Source organism: Halichoerus grypus, chromosome 6 (assembly GCF_964656455.1).
Source record: "Halichoerus grypus chromosome 6, mHalGry1.hap1.1, whole genome shotgun sequence".
NCBI lineage: Eukaryota > Metazoa > Chordata > Mammalia > Carnivora > Phocidae > Halichoerus > Halichoerus grypus.
The window spans coordinates 171,807,533-171,818,028 of NC_135717.1; the positions used below are offsets into that span (position 1 = coordinate 171,807,533).

The 10,496-nt window shown below is 57.5% G+C and overlaps 1 protein-coding gene across 2 annotated transcripts; it reads right to left on the reverse strand.

Moving 5' to 3' along the window:
- Positions 1-98: 98 nt before the first annotated feature.
- PMM1 (phosphomannomutase 1) lies at positions 99-9,711 on the reverse strand. Of its 2 annotated transcripts, XM_036072632.2 has the most exons (9): positions 9,530-9,711; positions 6,858-6,975; positions 5,678-5,754; positions 5,460-5,551; positions 5,115-5,214; positions 1,990-2,065; positions 1,087-1,202; positions 624-708; positions 99-319 (listed from the first exon to the last, which is right to left on the reverse strand). In XM_036072632.2, exons 1-9 carry the CDS (start codon positions 9,614-9,616, stop codon positions 114-116), a joined length of 957 nt encoding a protein of 318 aa, XP_035928525.1. In that variant the 5' UTR covers positions 9,617-9,711; the 3' UTR covers positions 99-113. The 2 variants fall into 2 exon arrangements, with proteins under 2 accessions (XP_035928525.1, XP_035928527.1); XM_036072634.2 differs by having other exon boundaries at positions 161-708; positions 9,530-9,707.
- Positions 9,712-10,496: the final 785 nt, after the last annotated feature.

Genomic DNA, 10,496 nt, shown 5'->3' on the forward strand with positions numbered 1-10,496 from the left:
CCCACTCTCCTCAAGTGGATCAAAGACTTCCTGTGTGACCAGGCAGGGGATGAGGGGAGTCCCCGCCCACTCTGCCTCTAGGCTCCCTCACCTGCAAAGTGGTGGCTGTAATGTCATCTGTGATTGGGGCCAATTATCCATTCAGACAGAGCTGACACCATTCCTCGTTCCAGGAAATTTAATGTTTGTGAGAGAAAGTTCTGGCAAATACGCACCTTCCCTGGTGCTCTGCGCCCTGCCTGGGACAGGCAAGCAGAGCGGGCTCTATCTTGTACCAACACTAGCACAGGCCTCCTCCCGGCGTAGACGGAAATCTGTTCTGTTTACAAGTACAAGCAGCAGCTGTAGCCAGGGCTGTCGGGGTGGAGGGTGGAGCCGGCCCCCCTAGGAGCTGACCGGCTGGGGACGGTTGTCCACGCGGACCCTGGCCCCATCGAGGTGGGCCTTGCAGCAGGTAATAGGAGGTAGGCATCCTGAGCCGGAGGAGGAGGGGCCCTGGCATCCCACCCAACACCAGGGCCAGGGGCTCTCTTTAGGCCTGGGTGGAGCTCTCTAGAAGTCCCTAGGAGCGGGTGTGGGCCCTGGTCACGCCTCATGGGCTGTCTCTGGGAAAAAAATCTCACGGCATCGCTGTACTGTATCCTGCGGAGAGATCACACTGTGGCCGACGGTCCGGGGGTCAGCGTAGATCTCGAAGTCATTCCCACCCTGCACACAAGGAAGGGCAGGAAGATGCACAGACATGTGGTGCCTGGAGGAGGTTCCCTGGGCTAAGGCCCAGCACGTGCCCTGCCATGGGGTCCCCTCCCCACATTGGCCCCTGCAAAGCTGCCTCTCCTCCTGCCCCCTCAGAGCCACCCAGACCCCCACCTTCTCACCCTTCACCAGATCTGCCCTGACTTGCTGTGTGACATGGGACAAGCGTCCAGCCAGTTCTCAGCCCCAGCCTTCCAATCTGTGTAATGGGGCTGAGGAAGACTGGCTGGTCTCCGGGAGTCTCCCCGGGGACAGTTCTGTCGCCCTGTGTCCTGGCCTTGACCTGGGGGTGATATGGGGTGGAAAACACCTGGGCTGAGCCACACTCACAGGGCTGGTCTCATTCCCAAAGAAGTGAATGGTGTCGAAGCTGTCCTGGTCCAGGCTGTCCAGGCAGTAACGCTTGTCCCAGCCCTCAGGGAAGACGTCAAAGCTGATCATGCCGCCTGCAGGGGGTGGCAGACAAGGCGAGCACAGGGGTGGCCCATGGGATGAACTTGGGCAAGATCCTGCATTTATTCATTCATTCAATAACCTTGACTGCCTACGCAGAGCCAGGCACAGGGCATGGGAGCCTCAGGCTCCTCACTGAGAGCTATGGTCCCGGGGGGGCAGAACAGGCAGTGGGCAAGCCAGGCCACCTCAGAGCCGTGGGGCAGAGGGAGGGAAGCTGTCCCAGCCAGCACCACCGGGGAGACCTCTCTGGGAGGGGACACTGAGCCAAGGCCTGAGCCAGAGCAGCAACTGCGGGAAGCAAACATAGTCCCCAAGGTGGAGAAGGGCACAGAGTGTCCCAGCACCAGAGAAGGCAGGGCAGGGGCAAGGCCATGCAGGCCCTGGGGTCCGGCAGGGTCTGCTTTTCAGGGAGCATCCCTCTAGACACTAGGCGGTGGGAGGACGGCTGCGCTGGAGTCAGCCAGAGCCTGAGAAGAGGCTGCTGGTGGCAGAGGTGTGAGCCGTGGTCAGATTCCAGAAGGATTCTGGATGCAGGGCCCTGGGACTTGCTTGCTAGGAGACTGCCCTTGGGAAGGGGGTGAGGGAGATGCTTTGGTTTTTTGACCTGAACTACTGGGTGGGTGGCAGGGCATGGACTGGGTTTGGGTGGGGAGGACTACCGGGCAGGAAGGCTTTCTAAAGGCGCTGGGGAGGGCCGCGTGGCCTGGGGAGTGAGGCCCAGGGCTGGCTTCTGGGCCAGGCTCTCAGACCCTCCACGGGATGAGTGGATGCACGTACCTCGAGAGAACCTCAGCCCTTTGCCGGCAAACTCTGTTTTCAGGGCTTCCACAAACTTCTCCCGGATCTTCTCCTTCTGCAGGAGGGGAGGGAGCAGACTGAGGCTCAGAGGGCTGCCCTGTGCCAGGCCCTGTGCTGGGCACACAGCTGGTGGGAGCTCAGAGTCTTCCAGGTGGAGATCATGACCCCCATTTTACAGATGAGGAAACCGAGGCTCAGGGAATGGCTGTGTCCTGTTCAAGGTCATCCAGCCTCAGTGGCAGGATCCTGCCAATGGGGGTGTGGGTGAGGTACCTGAAGGAGGCCTTGGAGTGGAGGCATGAGGAGAAGTTGAGGGGATGGGCTTTCCCCAGCTCAACAAAGCCAACCAGACACCAGAAACGAGCATGAGGAGCCGAGAGCACGTGGAGACCTGTTACTACGTGGCAATGCGTGCTCGGAGGGAGGTCAGCAGGATGCCGGGCACAGCCAGGACCAACCACATGGTGCAGGGGGCTGGGGGCCTCCGCGGTGCCAGGAATCCCCTGCTGCACCCCAGCCCTCGGGCAGGATCTTCTAAGTCCGCAGCGTATCTAGAGGCTCGGACTAAGGAGACATTCACTTATTAGGCCAAGGACCCCGGCCTGGCCCTGCTGGGGCCATAGGCGGAACAGCCATGCAGGGCCTAGAGGGGCAGCATCTTGGCTCCTGTGCGGAGGGCCAGCACCACAGGGATGGAAGGTTCGCGCAGTGCAGGCTCGCTGTGCCCGAAGCAGCAGTGAGAGCCTGGCGGGACAGTCAGCCCACGGACGGTCTGGAAAGGAGCTTGGACACATCCTAGGGCACCAAGAGCCACTGAGGATTTTGAAGCATGGGAGTAGAGTGCCTAGGACTGCATTTTAGTCAGTCCACGTTGGGTAGGACTGGAACGGAGGGAGGCAGGCAGTGGCCAATGGTTTGGGGCCTGAAGTGGGCCAGGGAGGACATGAGCTATCAGGCCAGATATGACCCAATCTGAGAGATAAAGGCAGGCCTCCTGGGTTCCAGGCCTGGCTGTGTGACCATGGGCGAGTCACCTGACTTCTCTGAGCCTATTTCCTGGGCGAGAAGATGGAGAGGTAATGAATGAACCCTACCTCCCTCCTTCTCCTAGAAAAGCAGAGGTGGGAGGTGGGCCCCCAGGGAGGCCAGAGTCCCCACCAGAGGCTACTTTGTGGGCCCAGGGTTAGAGTTAAGGGTGCCCCAGGCTCAGAATAAATGTTCCCACACGGCCCAGGATGGCTGTACCTCCTGTCTCTGGAGAACCAGGCTGACCACTGGACAGCCCCATGTGTCAAGTCCAGCCTTAGCAAGCACCAGCACTGTGACCTTGAGCTAGTCAGCCTATGGCCTCAATGTCCTCTTCTAAGGAAGGGGACTACTGGCCCTTGGGATCTGAAGGACTAAAGCGGAATAAAATATTTATATGGGATCCTGGCTGGTGTAGGTCACACAGATCAGGAAGCTGGTGCCCTCCCCTCATACCAGAAGGGGGCGAACAAGAGCCGGAAAGACAAGAGAAGACCCTGGGAGCTGCGGGAAGGGTCAGCGTGTGCCAGACTTCCATCTTGCGCAGTCATTACAGCCCACGAGATGGGAACTATGCTCACCCCCACTTTACAGACGTGCAAACGGAGGCACACGATAGTAAAGCCACTTTTCCAGGCTGCTCGGCAAGCAGGAGGTGGAGCTGGGATTGGAAACTGGGTGGCCTAAGTAGGGGCCACCTCTCAGTATGTGTGTGGGAGGGGTTCTCTGCCAATGGTCAGTCTTCACCACCCCAAAAGAAAAGCCTCCATGCCCGTGGGCAGTGCCCACCCTAAGCCTTGGGACATGGAGTGGGAATGGGAGTGGGGGTTGGTGAGCATCCCTCAGAGTCCCACCCACTCAGGGAAACATCACCAATTCCCTATGTGACCTTGGCAAGTCATTTCCCCTCTCTGAGCCTCAGTTTCCTCATTCATAAAATGGGGACGACACCACCACCTATTTCATTCGTTCAGAAAGTATTTCTCGAGCACTTGCCGTGTGTTGGGCCCGTGCCACGCACAGGGGGTCCAGCAGTGAACACCCACAGAAATCCTGGCCCTTAAGGAGCTTACAGCTTCAGTGCGGGAGACAGACAGTAACCAAGATTTGAAAAGTAGGTGACAAGAGTGTATTAGAGGGTGGTGATGGCTGCCTGGGGAGAAATAGGACAGGAGAGGAGCAGGAGGGGCAGGGGTGCCATGTTCAATGGAATGAGAAAGTGACACCTGAGCAGAGCTGGAGGGGAAGGGGGAGAGGATGAGCGGAGTCTGAGGGAAGTGTGTTCGGGGTGGAAGGCATAGCCCTGAAGCTATCTCTATCTCCATCTGCTATCTCTAGAATCAGCAAGGAGGATGTGGTTGGAGCAGAGACAGCAAGGGGGAGAGAAGGCCAGAGACGGGCCAGTGGCAAGAGGCTTGGATGGATGGACTTACTCCATCCCTGAAAAAGCAGGGTGGGCGGTGGGGATGACAAGCAAAATGCAAGTCAAGGTTTAGTAGGGGCAGCATACCCAAAGGCAAGAGAAATGCTGGTATGTTCTAAGAACAGATGCACAGAGAGAAGGCTGAAGGGGTGGGTCCGAGCTGGGCAGACCCCTCAGGGCTCAGGGCACCAGCGGAGGGGCTGGGGCATTGCCCAGCTGGCAAGGGGAGCGATGGAAGGACTGTAAGCAGGGAGTGGAGGGGGCCGACATGCTTGAAAAGGTTCTCAGTGGCCCCGCTGGAGAACAGACTAGGGGTTTTGGGGGGAGAGCACACAGGTGAACAGATTTGAGGCCACTCCGGAGGCTGAATCAAGAGGAATTACTGCTGGACCCCACATGGGCGGGAAGGTCGAAATGATGCCCTTGGCTTAGGTAAGTGGTGGCTGCTGATGCTGGTCACCAAGGGAAGGAAACCAGCCATGTAGGGAAGATACGGGAGTGCCCAGACCATGGCACATGGTGGGTGACCCAGAGGGTATTAGTTGAATCAGAACCATTCCCCCCCGCCCCATCCATCTCGCTGATGAGAAAGCAAAGGCCCAGGGGGGCTGAGTGACCAAGGTCCTAGAGCCCAAGGTTGCACAGCTGGTGGCACCTTGTCCAGTTCGGAGAACTCGATTCGCTCCTCCAGGGTACAGCTCCGGCCGATGGGCGAGATGTTCAGCATGCCGTTCCGGAATTCGATGAAGGTTCCGCTGGTGGTAACGGGGGTAGGAGAGAGGGCAGGGAGCCAGAGAGAAGAACGGCCCTGAATTCAAATCCAGCCCCGTCTGGGACCACTGCCTCCCTGGACTTCACACGGGACAAGAATCCACACACTGAGAAGTTGGGGCCCCAGCACCTGCCGGTTGCGTCCGGGAGACCTGCCCCTGTCCTACCTAAGGCTTGGGATGGTGGGGGGGGGCGGGGAGGCTGGATGCAAGGCTGGGAGGGGTCTCACCGCTTCTTGGGCAGTCTGAGCAGGGCCATGTAGCGGAGGCAGAAGTTGATCAAGTCCTGCAGTAGCTCCTCCCCCAGGTGGTTCTGGATGGTCTGGGCAAGGAACACGGGGCTCTGAGGGCGGGGGGCACAGGGCCCTCCCCCAGCCCAGGGCAGAGGGACCACAGGCTGTGCCACTGTGGAAAAGTGTTGCAGGCTGAGGCCCTGGGGGGCACTGACCTGCTTGGAGAGCAGCCGTCCATGCTTATACTGCACGGTCCCATTCTCGGCAAACACATAATCAAACTTCTCGATGACTTCAGGGGCCCATAGAAGCCAGGAAAAAAGAAGGAGTGTGAGACCAAGCACCCAGAGCCAAGTAGAGGGATAAAGCCCACACTCCTGGGTTTGGCATTCAAAGCCCATTTGTTCCATCCTAAACCTGCTTTTCTAGGCTCTTCACCTTCAGCTTTTTTTCAAACAAGCCAGCAAGCCAGTCACACCTCTGGGCCTTTGCTCACATAGGTCCTTCTGCCTGGACCGCCCTCCCCTCACTTCCCCTCCCCCCTCCAAGATCCAGCTCCCTCCTCTGGAAGCCTCCCAGGACTCCCCAGCAGGGGGCGCCATTTCTACTTGTTCCCACAGCCCCATGGTCCAGGGGCTTCCGCTTTGTTTTAGAGCTTCCGTCACTGTTCTTCAAGGGTGGCTGCATGGGGGAGTTTTCAGATCTGGCTGCCACAGTAAGTGGCTGGAGGGGGCATGAGGAGGAGGCTCAGGGAGCACAGCCAGGAGGGAACCTGGACAATGGAAGGGCGGTGGAGATGCCGACGTGGACCCACAGGGAGATATTTCTAGACTTGCTGATGGAATGCACAAGGGGGTGAGGAAAAGGGGAAAGTCTGGTAAAGTTTCCGGTTTGCAAACTGGTGGGATCTGCCTCAATTGTGCTGAAACGGGGCACTCAGCTGAGAACAGATGCTCTGGGGCCCAAACAACTTCCCGGGTGACTTCAGAATCCTTCTCTGTTCAATGCGGTAACTGTGCGCACCCTAAAGTGTGGTTGTGAGGATGCACGACAAGAAGTCAACACATGGTCATTTTCAATAATGGTAACCATTACTGACTGCGCGCATTTTAAAGAGGGCACCTGAGACTCAGCAGAGAGAGCTGAGAATGTCAACTTCTCCAGGGCAAGATTCTGCCTGCTTTGTTCCCTGCCCTTCCTCCAAAGCTGACACGGTGCCTGGCACATGGCCGGCGCTCACTATGAATCAGTGAGGGAGCGATCTGGCTGTTCCCTCTGCCTCCTCTGCCCCACAGACGCGGGGCTGGGTCTTTGAAGGCACATGGGTCCAGGGACCTCCCCAACTCCCCCCACCCCCATCCAGACTGTGGAACTGGCTCTGGGTGCTCCTCCTACCTTCATCCCCCTCTCCCAGCTGCTCAGCAATCTTAGAGTAGTCGGAGCCGCCGACCACACCGATCTGCACCCTACTCCGCAGCTTCTGCAGGAAGGCAGCCACCTCAGGGTCAATTTTCTGCAGGGGGTGGGGGTGGGGAAAGCACAAGATTTCTGGCTGTCAGCATGTCTGGGACCTCACTCAACCCACACTCAGCGCTCAGAATCCAGGAAGCTATGTTCCATCTGAATCTGAGGTAGCTCAAGGTTTAGAACCCAGACCTCAAAATGAGATGTAATGGATTCAAACTCTGGCTCAAGTCCCTCAGTTGCAGGCTGATCTTGGGCAATTGGCTTTGCTTTCTTTGCCTTAGTGATTGTCCCCTTTATAAAATGGGGATCAAAGTAGCAACCAGCTGGAGGTGGTCAGTGCTAAGAGTAAATGAGATAGCCGACCAGAGTGCTTGGAAACGAACAAGCAATTAACTGGTGACTAATCACATGAAGATTCCCCAAGGAAATGAAAACTAATGAGTTACACTCCACGTTTTCAGGCCTTCAGCTATTTAAAGCTGACAATTCCTATAAGGAATGACCATGTCAAATTCTGCCAGTGAGAGTCTAAATTGGTGCAGCCACTTTGTAGGGTAATTTGGCAAGAAAACTTAAAATGCATGCACCCCGTCACCCAGAATTTCCACTTCCCTTGCCTGGGTGTATGTGGAGGTTCACTGAGGTATGGTTTATCACAGTGAACACCTGCAAACAACTCCTAGGCTTGTCACCCGGAGAATGGTAAATACGTGCTCTGAAATACTACACTGTGGTCACCTAGAGTAAGGCAGGCCTGTGCTTCCAACAGGGGAGAGCCCCTAAGACATGTTGTTAACTGTCAAAAGCAAGTTGCTCAGCACAGAGTCTGCTTGAGACTCTCTCTCCCTCTCACTGCCCCCCCAAAATAAATAAATCTTAAAAAAAAAAAAAAAAGGAAGTTGCAGGAAGGCACACACAGTATGATACTACTCATTAAAAAAAAACAAAACAAAACAGGAGCACCTGGGTGGCTCAGTCGGTTAAAGCAGCTGCCTTTGGCTCAGGTCATGATCCCGGGGTCCTGGGATGGAACCCCGCTTCTCCCTCTTTCTCTCAAATAAATAAATAAAACCTTCAAAAAAAAAAAAGAAAGAAAGAAAAGCCTCACAAAAACCGCATAGTATTTGTTCTGAGCAAACAGATCTAGACGAAGGTCTGGAGGGAAGTCACATGACAGGCAACCACCTGTCATGTGGGGTTGGACCTGGGATCCTGATGTAGTCAGAAGGCACTTTAGCATCTCTGTTTTCATTCTTCACAAGAGAATGTGTTCATGAATATGTGTATAATTAAAAATTAACTTTTATTTATTTATTTGTTTTAGTAATCTCTGTACCACGTGGGGCTAGAACTTAGGAACCCCAGATCGAGTCACATGCTCTTCCGACTGAGTCAGCCAGGGGCCCCCGAAATTAACCTTTAAAAGCACTAAGGATAGGGCTCGGCACTAACATTGGCGGACAGCAATAACACACTTGCACAGGCTGTTGGGTCAGTGGAGCAAAGGGTCAGAGGGAGGGGTTGGGGCTGTGCCTTAGACCTTGCCACCCTCCCTCCACTGTCATCTTTCTCCCATCCCTGGGGACCCTGGGAGCTGCTGGAGGCAGAGGAGCTTGATTCCTCCTTGTGCTCCCAGAGCCTACTTAATCCAGGGCCCTCAGATAGGGAAGGGGGGGTGCATTCAGGACCTAAGAGGGGAGGCTAAGACCTGTCTTCCCATCAGCCTCTGCTCTGCAACCCAGCCCTATGGCTCCCTGTTCTAGGGGATCCCAGTTGTTCCTTATGGCCCGACTGGAGGGTGGAATACCCTCAAGGCTGGCAAGAAAGAGGCCTGCTTATTTATGTACCCAGCTGGTGAGGATTGGTCTAGGGGCTCATCTAGGGTGAGATCCAAAGCTAGAAAAACGAGCATGGAGCAGAATTTGGAGGCTCAACACCGTGACAAGTCTTTAGAAGAGTTGTACTCCCACCCTCCCTGGGCCACAATACCTTCACAGTGACCAGACTAGGCCCGGGGACTCTCACTTCCAGGTGGGCAGGGCCCAAAACTCATCCAAAAAGGTACAGAAGCCCTACCTCCCTCCATAACTGAGGGTGGGAGGTAAAGTGGTTGAGGAGCTTGAGAAATCAGACCTAGGCCCAGGCCTGTAAAGGTCGGGTGGTATGGCTCCAAGACTCCCGGACTCTCACTAGATGGCGACTCTGGTGCCAGGGCGCGCGCCGAGCCCTGTCTAGAACCCTGGGCTCAGATGCCAGCTTCGGGCTACAGGTGCGTCCTAGGGGCGGGAGCCCGGGCTGGGGAGGCGGGGGCGTCCGGGGACCAGGCTTCGGCGAGAAGAAGCCTGAGTGGGGGTAGGGAAGCTAGGTCCCCGCTCGCAGCCTCCTCCCTCCAGAATCCCACCCGCCCCGACGCTCCCGGGCAGAAGGTGGGCGCAGACGCTCGGGGGCTGCGACACGGGGGACCGGGGCCCCATCACTCCCAGCGGGCGGCCCTGGGTGGGGTACCGCTGCATCCCACACTCGGTCCTGGGTCACCACTTTCGGCCTCTGAGCGTCCGCGTGACACTCCCGACGGGAGCTGCTGAACGTCGGGGCCTTACCTGGCGAGCCGGCGTGAGGGTCCCGTCCACATCAAACAGGCAGAGGACGCGCTCCTTCCTGCGGGCGCCCTCAGCGGAGACCGCCATACCTGCAGCTCCGCGCGCACGGCCGAGGCCAGGGATGCGGCCGCCGGAGCCGCTTCGGAAAGAGGCTTGACCGGGCGGGGCCTGGGAGGGGCGGAGCCAGTCGGCCCGCCGACGGGTGCCAAACCACGAAGGGGCGTGGTCAGGGCGTGATCTCGGCGGGAGAAGAACTGCCTGGACGGGTCAGGGGCGGGGCCTGAGCTGACTCAGGAAGGCTGATTCTGATTGCACCAGGAGGGGAGGGGGCGTGGCATAGGGCGCAGCAGAGCGCGGCGGGTTGGTCAGACTGTTCCAAACCGGACGCGGGCAAGGCCTGGGCCTGGGCCAGGCGGGAAGTGAGGGATAGAACCCGGAAGAGAGGAGCGGGGCCAGAGTCGCTCCTCGGCGGGAAGATTCTGATTGCATCTGGTCAAGAAGGGGCTGGACGGGGGCGGAGCCTCAAACCCCGCAGTGCAGTGCAGGGCGGGGCGGGGGCGGGACTCAAAGAACCGGAGCTGTCCCCGACTCGCCCTGCCTGCCATCTATGACTCACCCGCTCGTTGCTAATGTCTTTGCCCTACAAATCTTAAGCTTTGTAAGTAATCACCTGATGTCCTTTGCTCAGGCTCTAGACTTTGCCAGATGGCCTTCGCCGACCCTTACTCCTCCTGCTGTCATTCTGCCCACCCCATGAGGCCCAGGTCATGGTCCACCTCCTTCAAGAAACCTTCCCGGGGGCGCCTGGGTGGCTCAGTTGGTTAAGCGACTGCCTTCGGCTCAGGTCATGATCCTGGAGTTCTGGGATCGAGTCCCATATCGGGGTCCCTGCTCAGCGGGGGGTCTGCTTCTCCCTCTGACCCTCCCCCCTCTCGTGCTCTCTCTCATTCTCTCTCTCAAATAAATA

Excerpts from the sequence above, each read along its gene's own strand:
- PMM1 (XM_036072632.2), bottom strand. The coding sequence starts at position 9,616 with ATGGCGGTCTCCGCTGAGGGCGCCCGCAGGAAGGAGCGCGTCCTCTGC. Across the intron at positions 6,976-9,529 it reads CCCTCACGCCGGCTCGCCAG|AAAATTGACCCTGAGGTGGC; the intron begins GTAAGGCCCCGA and ends CACCCCCTGCAG. Across the intron at positions 2,066-5,114 it reads AGTTCTCCGAACTGGACAAG|AAGGAGAAGATCCGGGAGAA; the intron begins GTGCCACCAGCT and ends CCCCTCCTGCAG.